This window comes from Taeniopygia guttata, chromosome 4A, assembly GCF_048771995.1.
Source record: "Taeniopygia guttata chromosome 4A, bTaeGut7.mat, whole genome shotgun sequence".
Lineage (NCBI taxonomy): Eukaryota > Metazoa > Chordata > Aves > Passeriformes > Estrildidae > Taeniopygia > Taeniopygia guttata.
Genome location: NC_133029.1, coordinates 18,721,731 through 18,737,280, shown reverse-complemented (window position 1 = coordinate 18,737,280; position 15,550 = coordinate 18,721,731). Strand labels below are relative to the sequence as shown.

The window sequence follows — 15,550 nt, the reverse complement described above, 5'->3', positions numbered from 1 at the left end:
TGGGTGTCCCTGGACATGGCAGGAGCCAGTGGAAAGTGAGGGAAGTGAAGCTGTGATTGCTCTCACGAGCTGTGGGGATTGGTGGGTTGTGCTGGAGGTCAACATTGCAGCAAGAGGCAAAAAGCCCACTTGGTCACAACAGTCTGTGTTGGCTGTAACCACCCTGGCCAGTTCCTGCTGATGGGTGAGGTTTGTGCTTTGCATCCGCCACACACACATGCTACTGCTGTTCCCCTTCCCCTGGCCTGCATCTCTGCACTCCTGCTTTGCTTAGCTTCCCAAGTGCTGCTTTCTGCCATCTCTTCCGCGGTGCCTGAAGCTCAGGTTGCTGGAGGCTTGTCCCAGCCATCCCTGAGCTCTGCAGCAGCAGTCTCCGGCTGGATCCCTCCCTGCTCAGCTAGGACGGTTGCTCAGGTCACAGAGATGTTGTCCACTGCCCTCTTTTACAACCTGACAAGTCCTCATAGCTAATTCCTCCATTCTTATCTGCACAGAGACTTTTTGTCCCCTGAAGGAGACCAGGCTGGAGGGCTGCAGCCTGGCCAGTTCCAGGGCTTTAACAGCACCAGGGTCTTTGGGAATGGAAAATTATCTCCAGCTGGCTGTGGTCAGCTTCTCAACTCTGAACACAGTGTGGATCAAGGCTCACTGGCTGTGGTCTTCATTAGAGAAAAATCCCTATCCCTTAGAAGTACCAAGAGGTTGGTGCATAGCACTGGTTAGCAAATACTGCACGAGTACTTTGCCATTTAAGTGCTTTCTGGGCTTGCAGCTCTTCCTAGTGAAGACACAGTAGGTCAAGCTTGCAGCCTCCTGCAAAGAGACTGAGTGGCTGCGCACGCCCGGCCAAGTGTGTGGCTGGGGGCGGGCTGGGCAGGCAGTGTGGGAAGGATGCAGCAGGAAGATGCTCGGGCAAGAGATGACAGGGATGGAGGTGGTGCTGGTGAAAAGAGGAGAACGATGTGAGATGCTCAGAGGGTGGCTGGGTGGTGAAGCAGGAGGTGACGGGGTGGGGAGGGGGGGGCGCTGGACCATGGTAGGGAAAATCAGCACAAGAAACAACTGATACATCCCTGCCCTTGGCAGGAGCACTTCTACCTCACCTCTTCTGGCAGTGTGTCTCACCTGGTCTTAAACACCTCCCCAGGCCACCTCTTTGAGTGCTTTGCTGCCCTTTCTGCCAGAAAGGTTTTCTTCTCATCCTGCTTCCTGTAGCCCCAGGACTGCCTGAAAGGGACTTGCTGTTCCACCTCACAGTAGTCTTTCACGTATTGGGATGTTGGGATGCCTCTGCTCCCAGCATTCATGTGACCCAGCCTTCTGTAAACTTTTCATACCTGCTGCATTTTTCAAGGTTTCTGGTTGCTACTCCTCCAGATTGTCTCCAGCTGGTCATGGCTGCTTAAGGCATTCTACAAGCCTCTCACCCTGATGGAGCTGCCTCACAGTCATTCCAGATCTCTTCCTCCCCCATCACAGATTCCTTGTAAATTCAAATCCTGTCCCACTCCATGCTGCCATTTCTGTTATCCACCTCCCGTGTCACCTGCAGAATGCCACTCCCAGACTGACAGTGAGCATGGCTCCCGAGTTTTGTCTTTCTGACCAGTTTTGTGCATGGAACCCTGTAGTTCCATGCAGCCACAGCTTGCCCCTTGCTCAGGGGAGCTTTGCTGGGGGCTGTGAAAGCCCTTGCAGTGGCAATGGGGCCCATTGGTGGTGGCAGTAGAACTCTGGGATCAGCTGGGTGCCTGGCAGGCTGTCAGGGCCCTTTGTCTCAGGGGAAAGTCACTGGACAGTGCAGGCACTGTGTGGGTAAGTCCTGCCTGGGGGAAACCCTGCTGTCTCCCCAGAGGTTGCCATCACCTGGGGAACTTTTTGTTGCAGGCATTAGGGAGCAGAGGAGTTGCAGGTGTTGGTCTGCAGCTCTAAAGGGATGAGAACACTCAGCCTCTTCCTGAAATTCAGAGCTCCAGAGCACTTGCCTTCATGTCTACATTGGCATGCAGTCCTTCGGAGGTGTGGGGTTTTGGCACAGGTTTTTCAGCACCCCTGCTCCCTGCCAGCCCACAGGCCACCTCTCCTGACTCCTGCTGGCTGCAGTTTGGGGAGTGCCAAGCTCAAAGCAAGCCATCCACAGCAGCATTCCACATGGGGCTGCTGGGCTGGCCCATGCCCCAGCACTGCAAGTTGGTGAAGGGACACAGACCTGTAAGGCATTCAGGATGTTACAGAAACTAATATGTTTAGGAATCTACCTTGGTCAGGTCAAGCTGATTGGTGCCTTTGAAATCCTCAGTGAAACATGGAACTAGTCTTGTAAGGAGGGAGTTGGTGCAGGATGGAGCCAGACAGCTCAGGGGAGTAGGTGTCATGAGGGATCCCTGCGTGCTGTAGTGGTCTCATGCAGTGGTACCAGTGGTTTGTGGCTAGTCACAACAACGAGCCACACACCATGTGGGGGTGATGGACAAAAACCTGCCTGGTGGTCAGTGGCCATGGAAGGCAACCCTTGGTGTGAGGCTCTGCAGGGGACAGTTGTCCTCAGGGGCAGCAGAGCTGGGAGCAGGGCTCCTGTTCCCAGCTGGCTGCTAGGAGAGGGAGCCTTACCTGGAGCTGAGGGTGCATGACCAGGTGGGGGCCAGGCTGGGATGCAGGAGGATGGGCAAGTGCTCTGAGAGGCTCATGCACCACCAGCACTGATGCTGTCACAGCCCCACTCGCGCCTTCCCTGCCACGCCACCCTCCCCAGGGAGGATCGGGGAAGGGGCCTGGGTGAAGCGGCACTCTGGCACACTCCTGGGGTAGTCCTGCCCGTGCCCGTCACTGCCCTGGATCTGGGAGAGGTGCAGTGTGAGTAGCCAGCAGTGCTGTGGGGCACAGGCGTGGCCCCGCTGTCTCTGCTATCATGCTATTTTTGAATTCTCTTTTTTTTTTTTTTTGTGTTCTTTTATTTCTTTCCTTTTTTTTATTTTTTATTTTTTATTTTTATTTCCTTTTCTTTTCCTTTTTGTTCTGTCTCCTCATGTTTGGTCCCTAGGAGCCAGCGCTAAGAAACAGGGCGAGGACTTAGCGGATAATGACGGTGATGAAGACGAAGGTATTTCTGTGCTCGAGGCTGCCACTGCATGACCCGCAAAGCAGCTCCGTTTGCCCGCCATCCGCTGCCACCCCAGGGGCCCTGTGTGTGTCTGTCTGCCGTGCCAGGCAGCTGCGCGGGGTGGGGGGCAGGCTGGCCGGCTGTGCAGGGCACCCAGGACCTTCCCCTCCTCCTGCTGGGGGGAAGCTCATGGGGTTTTTCCGCTTTAGGAGAAGTTTGCTCCTGCTCAGTTGGAGCAAGGGCAGGGAGGAAGCATGGCAGCTCAGGAGGAGGGAAGCCCTCGAGCACCTGGGCCCATTTCACCCTGAGCCCGGTCACATCCCACCTCCAGCCTCATCCCTCCAGAGTCAGTGACATGCATCCGGGAGCCAGCAACCTCCCCATCCACCCTTGCCTGGCCCCGCCGTGGCGGTGCCAGCAGCCTGAACACTTGGCACCCAAAGGGCATCTGGCCATGCACAGGAGACCCAGGGTCCAGGCCCGCCTGGTTTCTGCTGACTTCTCTCCTTCTTCACCCAGTGGAAGTGAGGCATTGCTTGCAAGCACCAGCCAAGACAGAGCAAGTGGCCCTTCAAGCAGATGTGATTCTAGATGTATACCAGGACTAAGCAAGCTGCAGAATAGGCTGTTTTTAGTAAAACAGGGTGGTTTGTCTGCAGGTTGTGGAGTCAGCATGTTTGGCTGCAGAGAGGTTATGAGGAGGTAGGAGAAAGAGTTGGCCAGGGTACAGCCCTAATGTGCTGAGGACAGTAAAGCCTCATGGTGTGCAGAAGGCCCAGGGCAGCTCGAACAAGGCCTGGCAGATGGTATTTAGGATCTGGGAAATAGATGAAAAACTTTTCCTTGGCAGTACTAAAACCCTGTTGTTTACTCCGGCTAACCTGTGCCCCATGAGCTCTTGTACCAGGCGTAAACTGGCGTTCAGCCTAAGTGACGCGACTGTGCTCAATCCACACACACCAAAATGTGCTGCAGCACTTTGGAGCTGTTTATTGCCTGGTACATCTGTACATTGCTGCCATTCTGCTGTGAGGAGGGCCCTTTCTATGTCAGGGAGTGGGTGCAGAATGGGGAAGACATGGGCACAGGCACTGATGTTCCTGCCCCTCACATTTCAAGCAGATGTCCTGGTCCTGATGTAGCTGTGCCACACGGGCAGTGTCTGTCCTGGGGGAGCTGCAAGCACTTTTTGCTTCCCTGGTCCGTGCATTTGTCTGGCTACATTCTGGCAATAGGAAAAGAGCCAGCACAGGTTTCTGGTTTGGTATAGCCTCATTCTCCTGGAGATAAGAGGTTTTCTGTATGGGAGGCCACCTTTAGGCATGCCATGGGCTACAGCTGGAGGTGAGAATGGCCACAGATACCCTTCAGCCTGGCCTGCAATGGGCAAGCCACAGGGAGGAGTGGCCATGGGCAGGGGCTGGGTGGCTGTGAGGGAGCATGAACAGCCCAGCCAGGCACTGGCATTGGTGTGGCTGTGCCCCAAGAGTCCCAGTCCTGGTGGGACTCTGTGCTGCACTGCTGAGGGAGGCAGGCAGGGAGCAGCAGCTGCCTGGGGCAGCTGAGGCCAAGCAGGCACTGCCAGCCCACCTGAGCGAGGTGCTGGGCGTGAGTGAGCACAAGGGAGGACAAAGTCCATTGGTGCTGGATGGCCAGCCCAGGACAGGGCTGGGCAGCACAGGCATGTGGGATCCGGCATTGTCTCCATGGCAGGTGCAACTGCCTCATCTGTGTGACATGGGCAAGGTGCACCAGCATGTTATTCCCTTGTGAGTGGCCGTGGCTCCATGAGGGATCACCAGCCAGGGGGGTAGAAGGGGCAGAATGTCCCCTGGACAGGAGAAGTCGAGAGAGGGAGCGTGGCTCCTCCCTGTCCCCTGGGCTCCCACCATCCTTCCTCCCCAGCCCTCGGGGTCCCATTCTCCATCCTCACTCCATGTCTCATGCCCTGTCCTTGTCCAGATGCCGTGCTCACCTCCCTGACATGCACACGTGCATACACTGTCTGCCTCATCGCCATGTCTGTGTCTGGGCACTGGGGTGCCATGGGTTTACATCCAGACAGGCAGGTCTCTGCCTTCCCAGGGGAATGGGAAGGGGGAGTGGGAGAGCAAGACATTGGAGCACACATCAGTGCTCTTCCCCCTACTTCTAGGTCCTGCACACCCCCATCCCTGCCCCCCTCCACAATGCCAGCTTCCAGGACTCACGGAGTGCTTGGTCCAGCCAAAGACAAGACATGGGGCTGCATCCTGGGGCTGGACTCTGCAACTCCCACCCACAGCAGACCTGATCTGGCTCCCACACAATGCCAGAGCCCAGCTCTGGGGAGGAGCAGCAGGGTCCAGCCAGCGTCCCTCCCTCACGTGCTGAGACCCCTGAGGGGACAGCAGTGTGGGGACAGTGCAGCAGTAGCCGCCTCCCAGAAAGGGGCTGGCAGGGTTCGTTCAGTGGTGTTTGGCTTTGGGAGTCCATGCTGTGGCCCCCAGGAGAGCTCTGGCTTTGGCTCCTAAGCCCCCTCCCTGGTCCTGGCAGCTGGCATTGCCCTTGCACTTGGTCTGCCTGTCGGGCAGGGTGCTGTGGCCGTCAGTGCGCTCCTGTGTTTAACCACCTCTCCTTCCAGACATCCGGGACAGCGGGGCCAAGCCGGTGATGGTCTATATCCATGGTGGCTCGTACATGGAGGGCACGGGGAACATGATAGACGGCAGCATCCTGGCCAGCTACGGGAACGTGATTGTCATCACCCTCAACTACCGCGTTGGAGTGCTCGGTATGAGCTGCTGGCGTGGGCTGTGCCGGCAGCACGGCCGGGCAGGGGGACAGCCCTCGTGTCTGACCGGACTTGGACCAGCCAGAAAGGGGCGGAGGGGGGCGGAGGGCCTGGTGGGACGCGCTGTGGGCACTGCCCCTGCCTTCTGCCCTGGCAGCCAAGCGGGTGCCACGTGGCAGAGCCCCCAGCACGTGGTCACAGCCTAGTCTGGGTCCTGGCACCAGCCCCCGCCCCGGCTCATTTACACAAACTGGCTCAACTGAAAGCAAATATTGGTTTGTGGTTAAATGAATAATAAATGTGTTTACCCAGCATCTCCTCCTGAGAGGGCTCAGACGGGTGAGGTGCCAGCGGGTACTGCCTGGCTGTCCTGGGGACCTGGCAGCTCTCCCTCCCTGGGCACGGGCAGCCTCCACGCCAGTTGCGCTGCTGGGACCCCCTCAGCAACCCACGATGATGTGGTTGCCTGCAGTGGGGACCACAGAAGGTGTCAAGTGCCATGCAGAGGAGGGTGGCAGTCCTATTTCCAAAAGCACTGGTGACTTAGAGAGGCAAAATGAGGACAGAGGGTCAAGAGACAGTGCAGTCCCCTGCCTGAAGCAGCAGAAACCTCCAGGGGCTGAGACACAGGAGGCTTGTGTGGAACACCACCGGTGCTTCCCTTAGCAGTATGAGAACAAGCGGTGTAGAGATTTGGGAAAAGCTACTTTCCAAGCAAAGCTGTGGCTCTCTTCCTAGCCATCCGGCCTAGCATGGTGCTCTCCCCTGGGCTCGTGCCTGGTATCTGGGGCAGCACATTCCTCTAATGGCCTCCAGAGCCCATAGTTTCATGCGGAAGATGATAGTAAACCTATTCAAAACCTTTTAATGTTAAAAGTCCAGCTTTTTAGATGGATAGGTGCAAAGATAAGACACATGAGTTGCAATATGACATTAGATTTACCTGGTGCCTTCATAATTTCCATTGAGGTGGTGCACCACACCCAGCAAGACCACCTCCAAGTGCTAGCACAGCCCTGGGGCCGCTCCCTATGTGCTGGGCTTACCTACCTCAATTTGACCACGGGCCCATGGCTTTGGCTTCCTGCTTAAAGTCAAAGCAAACGAAAGAGTGATAACTTATCATGGGTGTTTCTTGTGCTATTGAAAGCATTTCTCACCTTCTTCCTCACTGAGAGCCTTTGTGTTTTAAGCTGCAGTCGGTTTCTCTCTTCCCAGCCAACCTACTTACATTTATGGAGCCTCCCTTCCCCCATCCCTCCCATCCACACTAGTCCATGGAAAGCATTGGCTGTGCACACACTCACCTGTCTGCAGCCACTGATGCTTTCTGAGCTTTTCTTGGAGCTTGTGCAAGATGTCTTGAGCTGTTGTAGCATAGGTAGTGGTATGCGTAGGACAGAACTTTGTGCTCTTTATCTTGTCACTGCTTGTTGTTAGCCAGAGAGGCTCTCTGAGGTTTGCAGCTCAGCCTTTCACCCCACCAGAGGGTGGCTGGAGCCCTGCTCCAGTTTAAAACTCACAAAACTCTCTTGGTAGCATAGTCTCATGGTGAGATATGTCTCACAGAAGCTACCCTAGGTCTGGGGAAGAGGGGTGGGAAATCAGGACCTTCCCTGTTTCCTCATCCCTAACTGGGCTCCCCTTGACCCTCAGGGTTCCTGAGCACGGGGGACCAGGCTGCCAAGGGCAATTACGGGCTGCTGGACCAGATCCAGGCGCTGCGCTGGGTCAGCGAGAACATCGCCTTCTTTGGGGGAGATCCCTTGCGGATCACTGTCTTCGGCTCTGGCATCGGTGCCTCCTGTGTCAGCCTGCTCACCCTCTCCCACCACTCTGAAGGTAGGTGTCAGCCGTGCCTGAGGCTGCTGCAGCTGTGAGCAAATGCCCTGCTGATGCTAACCCAGGGAGGGGAGCCCACCCGGGTCCTGCTGCCCAGCCTAACAAAGTCAGGCCTGCTTTCTAATCAGCCACTGGGGAGGGTCTGGACCTGGGTGGGAAGCAAAACCTTCTCATGAAGGGAAGAAAGAGGTCAGTGGCAGAGCATGTGGGAGCCAGGGGTGGAGTGGGTGCTCCCGTGCACAAGGCTGCAGCCCAGAGCCTGCCCCTTGGCATGGGGAGAGGTGGGGACCTCTTCTGTGGTGTCCTGCCCTATGCTCAGGTTTTGCTAGTGCAGGTGTGGAGGGGGTGTGGAGCATCATGCAAGGCACTGGGAACAAGGATCTAGGACTGGAACAGTGCTAGGAAAGGTATTCATCCTGGAATAGAGGGGAAGACAGAGCACCCCAGACATCCTTCCTGAGCCTGGGGAGGGATGGGGGGCCCTGTGTTGTGAGACTGGCAGAGCTGAAAGTGCTGCACCTAGCGAAACACAGTAATGGAAGTAATATGATTAATATCTGTAAATATAGCAGAGTGTTTACTCAAAATAAAGAAGGGAATTATTTATGCTAAAAGACTGTGTTGGAATAAGAGCAAATGCATGTAAACCACCTGCAAAGACATTTACATCAAGCACTGAGGGGGGAAAAAATTAACTGTGAGATTAGAGGTGTTTTTGATAAACTTCCTAAAGGAAATTATAGGAGCAAAGCCTGATCCAGATATGGTCCAGAGGGGAGCAGCCTGCCAGGGCTCATGAGCTTTATATGAGGGTGCAGCCATCTTCCTGTGCTGTGTCTCCAGGTGTTGTGCTGAGAAGAAAAGGACATGTGTGAGCAGTAGACACGGGCATGAGTCTGCCCTTCAGAGACACACGGCAAATTGCACTCGAAGCTGAAGAGCTGCTGCCCTGCTCAACAGCTTGGGAATCACTCAGGAATGAAGACCTCCAGAGCCTCAGCAGGGCTGATGGCTGATAATGGGGAGTCTTTTACAGGCTAAAAGCTCCTGCAGAAAGAAAAAGTGCTTTCTCTGCCCACATTGAGTGTGAAAGGCTGGGGAGGGAACACTATGTCAATGCTTCTAAGGGTACTCCTTTCCATCATAGGAGTGCAGGAGTGTGTGCTTGGCTGCCCAGGTGGCCCCAGCCTCTTGCAGGGGTACAGACTGGAGCAGCTTGGAGAGAGGCTGAGGGTGGATTGGAGGGGCTGGTCCTTGTGACTTTTCAGCCATGAATAATACTCCTGCCAGTCCTGCCACACTTCTCAGGTGTTGCTACACTTAATGCCACTAAGCCCTGCACCTGCATGACGAATCCTTTGCTGCCCCATGCAGCCCCAGTGCCTTTGGTGTGACCCCCCTGCATCTCAGAGGTGCTGGGTGCCCAGTACCCTCACTGCTGGGGCAGGGGAGCTGCTGCTGGCTGGAAATGTTGTGAGGCGGGAGGGGAGTGCTCAGTGTTGCAGCCAGTGTCTCATAAAGCCAAATGGCTGTAAAATGATCTCAAAAAATTCCCTGTGCCAGGCACCCATATCCCCAGGGATGAGTAGCTGGCTCTGGAACACAGTGTGGGAGCAGTGCTAAGTTGCAGCCTGCAGAACAGGTGGGTTTGTTTTTACTGCATCAAAATAAAACTTCTAGTGATCACAAGCTATTAATGAAGCTGCTGATTTGTGCCTGCTCTGCCAGGTGCTGCAAGAAGCAGACACTGGAGGCTTGGTACAACACATTTTGGGTCTGGCCACTGGGGAAATCCACAGCTCCCTGCCAGCTTCAGGCCTTGTAGATTCACTCTGATTCCTCATCGGTGACCAAAGTGCTGTTTTTCTCCCCAGCCAGCCATACCAGGGAAGGAGCAGTCTGTGCCAGGCAAACTTTATATGCTTCCTTTGTCCCATCTCCTTCTCCATGGAGGCTTCTGTCCTTTGTTGCCAGCCCTCCAGATCTCAATTGGACAAGGCACCCAGCACCCTGCTTTGAGCAGGGCTTGGCCCAGAGACCCCCAGAAGTGTTTCCAGCCTCAGCTACTGGGAAAAGCAAAGAGGAAATCAGGAGCTGGCAGCAGCTGGTGGCAGTCTGCAGCTCCAGCCACCCTCTGGCAGAGTCCTGGCCCTACCACTTGAGTCCACCATCCTGTGGCAGCCAGTCGTGCAGGAGGCAGGGTGTGTTGGGACCCTCACCATGGAGGGGAACAGGAAGGAAAGGCAGAACTTCAACTTTTTTGCCTGGGCCTCAGCAGGCTGGAGAGGTCCAATGTGGAGTGAGGGGTGCTGATGCCTCCCTGGGCTACTTGTCAGGCTTCAGTCAGGTGCTGGCATTGAGTGGGAGGACTTGACGAGTCTGGGCTCTCACAGAGTCCTGGGTCCTTCTGGGTCGGGATGTAGCCATACAGAGGCACGGCAAAGGGGTTCCATCAGGGACATGACCAGCTGATAGTGATATCAGCTGCCCTGTCTTTCCCCAGGCAGTGGTGGGCAGGGCCAGAGCCAAGCCTGGTGGGTCTGTCTGGGAAGTGATGCTGCTGGCAGGGTGCAATAGCTGCTGCTGGGACAGCATCTCCAGGGAGCCAGGAAACCCCATCCTGGCTCCTTGGCACGTGAATGATGGTGCAGAGCAAGCAAACCCATGGCCAGTCTCCAGCCTGTAGGCTGGGTATGGCTTTCTAGGGCACCAGGAGGTGACAAACAGAGCTTGTGACTTCTCTTTGTCCCAGTGCGTGGGACTGTACGTCAGGTACTTGGCAGAGTGAGGACTGTGTGTGCAGACAAGGGCTATGGACATGGTGGCTCAGAGCCAGGAGCCTCTGAACACTTCTGTTATGGAAGGTGCTGCCCAGCTTCCCTGCAGAGTGGCACAGCCTTGGTTGCACAGGGGTTCTCTGCATTTCAGGGTGCCAGGGGCAGCCCCATGGCCACCACACCACTGTGCCAGCACCGTTCAGGGATCACCTGGAATAGTCCCTCGTGGCAAGCAAGTGCTGGGGTCTGGCAGGGGTGCAGGCAGCACTTGGGTGCAAAGAGGGCTGGTTGGAGAGCAGGGACCCCTGGGTACACCCCGGACTGGCTGCCTTTCATGGCCCAGAGGCTCTGCTTCCTCACCACCCTTTGTATTCTGAGCACAAGCACCATTGACATGGGACTGGAGCGAAGCCACGCATTTCTCTGCTTGGGCCAGGGCCTTTGTGGCCTCGTTTTCCAGGGCGAAAGTCCACTCCCTCTGTGTTCCTGGTGGCAGAAAGGCCCTCTTTGTGCATCTGGCAGCGTGCTCCTGCAGGGCCGGATTGGCACTGAGCAGCCCCAGCTGGGCAGGAAGCAGCAGGGAGGGGGTCGAGGGGGACTCCGACAAAGCGGTGGGGTGGGACACGGCAGGGTTAAGTGTCCCCAAGGAGGCGTTAACCCTCCCACTGCTGCCAGCCCCAGCCTGGCTCCTCAGTGAAGCAGGTGCCAACCTGGGCTGCAGGATGGTGCTGAGCCAGGGGCAGCGTGTGCCCATCCGGGGCCCAGGTAACACACACTTGGGGTGGCTGGGGTAGCACAGCCTGCTTGGCAAGGCCAGACTGTGTTGTAACTATGGCCCCTCTTCTCCCCACACCAGGACAGGGATACTGGGTCATCCCCGTCAATGGGATCCTCAGGGAGCACAGCAGCCCTTGGGTGCTTCCAGGAGCACCCACTTGCATTCCCAGCTGTCATCCTGCCATCCCTACAGCAGCCCTGAGCTGAGCCCCCTGTGTGAGCCCAGCTCAGCAGGCAGCACAGCTCAGGGACAAGGCTGGGTGTGGGCTGGAGTGCTGGGTCCTTGCAGGGGTACAAGAGCATCAGTGCCTTCTCCATGCTGCACCCTGCACTGCAGCCCTGGGATGTTGGAACCCTGCTGAGAGCTTCCTCCACTCCCTGCCTGTATTGCAGGTCTCTTCCAGAGAGCCATCATCCAGAGCGGCTCAGCGCTCTCCAGCTGGGCAGTGAACTACCAGCCTGTGAAGTACACCAGCATGCTGGCTGACAAGGTGGGCTGCAATGTGCTGGACACCGTGGACATGGTGGACTGCCTGCGGCAGAAGACTGCCAAGGAGCTGGTAGAGCAAGATATCCAGCCAGCCCGCTACCATGTGGCCTTTGGGCCAGTCATTGACGGGGATGTGATCCCGGATGACCCAGAGATCCTGATGGAGCAGGGCGAGTTCCTCAACTATGATATCATGCTGGGGGTCAACCAGGGTGAAGGGCTGAAGTTTGTGGAGGGTGTGGTGGACCCCGAGGATGGCGTCTCAGGCAGTGACTTTGACTACTCAGTCTCCAACTTTGTAGACAACCTTTACGGCTACCCCGAGGGCAAGGACACCTTGAGGGAGACCATCAAGTTCATGTACACAGACTGGGCTGACCGGGACAACCCTGAGACACGTCGCAAGACTCTGGTGGCCCTCTTCACTGACCACCAGTGGGTAGAGCCGTCGGTGGTGACAGCCGACCTGCACGCCCGCTACGGCTCCCCCACCTACTTCTATGCCTTCTACCACCACTGCCAGAGCCTGATGAAGCCTGCATGGTCCGATGCAGCCCACGGGGATGAGGTGCCTTACGTGTTTGGGATCCCCATGATTGGCCCCACAGACCTCTTTCCCTGCAACTTCTCCAAGAACGATGTCATGCTCAGCGCTGTGGTGATGACCTACTGGACCAACTTTGCCAAGACAGGGTGAGTGGGGTTGGGTGCTGTGCCTTGAGGGTCTGTACTCACTGCAGCTGTACTCACTGGGGCTGTGCTGTGGTGGAGGGGTTATCATGCCCAGCTGTGGGACATTGACCTCCCTGTGCCCAGAGATCCCTGTGTGCTGCACCTTCACTGGGGCCATGGCATCAACCACAAAGCAAGAAGCTTAGATCATGGCCGGCCCAAGCCACTGGGGTGGGAAGGCTTATTGGCCCTTGTTATCTTGGGTGAGACTTGACCCAGGGCTGGGTGCTGCCCTGTCATTCAAGACCTTTTGCCAGCCCACCCTGTGGCACCGCTGGCAAAGGTCCCCTCAGTTTCTGTCTCTGCATCCAGCTCTCCCTCCTTGTTTCTTTGGCTTTTCCCAATGCTAGTTCTGTTCTGCCTGTGTTTCACAGGGACCCCAACAAGCCTGTCCCCCAGGACACCAAGTTCATCCACACCAAGGCCAACCGGTTTGAGGAGGTGGCATGGTCCAAGTACAACCCCCGTGACCAGCTGTACCTGCACATTGGGCTGAAGCCACGGGTACGTGACCACTACCGGGCCACCAAGGTGGCTTTCTGGAAGCACCTGGTTCCTCACCTGTACAACCTGCACGATATGTTCCACTACACCTCCACCACCACCAAAGTGCCACCACCCGACACGACACAGAACTCCCACATCACCCGCCGGCCCAACAGCAAGATCTGGACCACCAAGCGCCCCGCCATCTCGCCCGCCTACAACAGTGAGAACGGGAAGGAGAAGTGGAGCCCAGAGCAAGAGGCGGGCACACTGCTCGAGAGCCCTCGCGACTACTCCACTGAACTGAGCGTCACCATCGCTGTGGGCGCCTCCCTCCTCTTCCTCAACGTGCTGGCTTTCGCCGCCCTCTACTACCGCAAGGACAAGCGCCGGCAGGACACGCACCGGCAGCCCAGCCCCCAGCACGGTGCCTCCAACGACATCGCCCACGCGCCTGATGAGGAGATGCCCTCCTTGCAGGTGAGCCAGGGGCACCACGAGTGCGAAGCTGTGCCATCCCACGACACCCTGCGCCTGGCCGCTCTGCCCGACTACACCCTCACCTTGCGCCGCTCTCCGGACGACATCCCACTTATGACCCCCAACACCATCACCATGATCCCCAACTCGCTGGTGGGGCTGCAGACCCTGCACCCCTACAACACCTTCACCGCCGGCTTCAACAGCACGGGGCTTCCACACTCACACTCCACCACCAGGGTATAGCTGCCCGCCGCCGGCGCACACGCATGCACGCACACACACACACGCAGCAGACACTGGCAGAGGGACCGGCGGGGCCCACAGAGCCCCCGGACGGAGGGGCAGCGCCCACGGATGGTGCAGCTCCCAGCCCAGAGACCTGTGGGGTACCAGAGTGGCCCCAGCGCTTTCTTTTGTTCCTATCTAACTTTTGAGAAGTGCTTTGACTCTCCTGGCCTCAGGGCCCTGTGGGTTGCCCCGTGGGATGCCAGTGGGGTGCAGGAGGGACATGGTGTAGTCCTGCACAACCCACCTGTGCAGGTGGGCAGGGGTGCCCCACTGTCAATGGCCACAGTGTTCCCAGTGCCATGGCTGTGCCTCCCAGTGGGGCGTTCACATCCCCTGTGCTACGCCCACAGAGCACCCTGGGACTGACGAGGAGTGGGACTGGGCATCCCTCTTGGCCAGTGCCCAGACATCCCCAGGCATCTTGGCCCTGGAAAAGGCTCCTTCACTGTGCTGAGAAGTGGCCCTAGGCCATGGTGCTATAGGCAGAGGGAATGGGCAGAGTCCAGGGACCTGGCCTTGTGCTGGATGCGGGCGCTGGGGCTGATACTGGGGCTCAGGGATGTTGGGAGTGGGGCCCTGGGCTGGAGACTTGGCACCTCTGCCCCTCTTTGCGCTGCAGAGAATCTCTTTTGTGTCAGTCATTTCTCTTTGCAGAGACGTTTTTTAAGCAGATCTTTAGTTCTTTACACACTAACGGAGTTGCCGCGTTTTGTCCTTTGTAAAGATTTTAAAACCAAGTGTTCTTGATATAAAATAAAAAGCCAGTTAGAAGCCAGCGTGTGCGCACGGTGCCGGCCCCCCATGGAGCCTGCCTGCCGTAGTTGGGCACCAGGCAGGGCAGTGCCTCCCGCACTGTGGGACTGCGCTCTTTTGTATTTTTTGATATTCTCCCTCCTCTGTCACCCGTGCCCACATATATCAGCCAAAAAGCCTATCCAACGGCCTGCCTGCGAGCACCCCCGGCCCGGTCCCTCACTGCCACCGCTGGCCAGTGCCACCCACTGCCCCGTGTGGACATCACCTGCTCTGAGCACTGTCTGTTCACTCCCATGAACCCAGGACAGCCCCTCATGCTCCCCACCCTGCCCTGCTCCCCCAGGAGCATCCCACATCCCTTCACCACTGTCCCAGGCTGTGCTGTGCCCTCTCTCCCCATGCTTGTTGCCCAAAAGCAGAGCGAGTGGTTTGCAGCCTGTGGCAGGAGTGGGGTGACAGGAGCAGGGTGAGCTGCTCACCAGCATCAACTCTGCCTCCTAGGTTGCTTCCATGGGGGCCTTTACCCCATTGTGGGGTGACCCCAGCTCTGGCATCCAGGATGTGCAGCTGGAACAGATGCCTGGGTAGGGACTCTGGGGCTGATGCAGCCTATGTGGGGCTGGGAGCATCTGCTGTGGCCACTGAGCCGCACGTGGCTCTAGGCAAGTGGCTTTGGTGTGGTCGGGCATGGAGAAGGAGCTGCAGGGGACCCCATGTGGGGTACCCCAGTCTCAGCCCCCCAAGGTGAGCACTAGCACCTGGGGCCTGGGGAGGCAGAAGAAAGGGACAGGTCCTTGTGGGGGCACCATATCTCGTCCCTCTGCAAGACGGTCCGGCTGGCAGACGCTGCCCGTGCTGGCGGCCGTGACGCACCGGTGCCGGCTGGCCCTACTGCCCGGGGCCAGCACAACAACGGCCCTGCACCCTGCCCCGGCCCCACCCGGCGCAGGGCTGAGGGTGAGGATGCTCGTTGGAGAATGTATTTATACCCTGTCACCCGTGCAGAGTAACAAATTCCAAATAAAACAGAAGTGATATTTTTAATA

At 57.4% G+C, this 15,550-nt stretch overlaps 1 protein-coding gene across 6 annotated transcripts in view; it reads left to right on the top strand.

The window, feature by feature from the left end:
• The window catches only part of NLGN3 (neuroligin 3), a 39,941-nt gene extending 24,393 nt beyond the window's left edge, over positions 1 to 15,548 (top strand). For 5 of the 6 annotated variants that reach the window (XM_030272983.4, XM_030272984.4, XM_030272985.4 and 2 more), the window contains 5 exons: positions 3,041 to 3,100; positions 5,724 to 5,873; positions 7,530 to 7,715; positions 11,663 to 12,452; positions 12,866 to 15,548. In XM_030272983.4, the coding sequence (XP_030128843.1) occupies positions 3,041 to 3,100; positions 5,724 to 5,873; positions 7,530 to 7,715; positions 11,663 to 12,452; positions 12,866 to 13,703 (2,024 nt within the window). In that variant the 3' untranslated portion in view covers positions 13,704 to 15,548. The remainder of the gene's footprint in view (positions 1 to 3,040; positions 3,101 to 5,723; positions 5,874 to 7,529; positions 7,716 to 11,662; positions 12,453 to 12,865) is intronic. The other variant, XM_030272986.4, reaches the window with a different exon arrangement.
• The last annotated feature ends 2 nt before the right edge of the window (positions 15,549 to 15,550 follow it).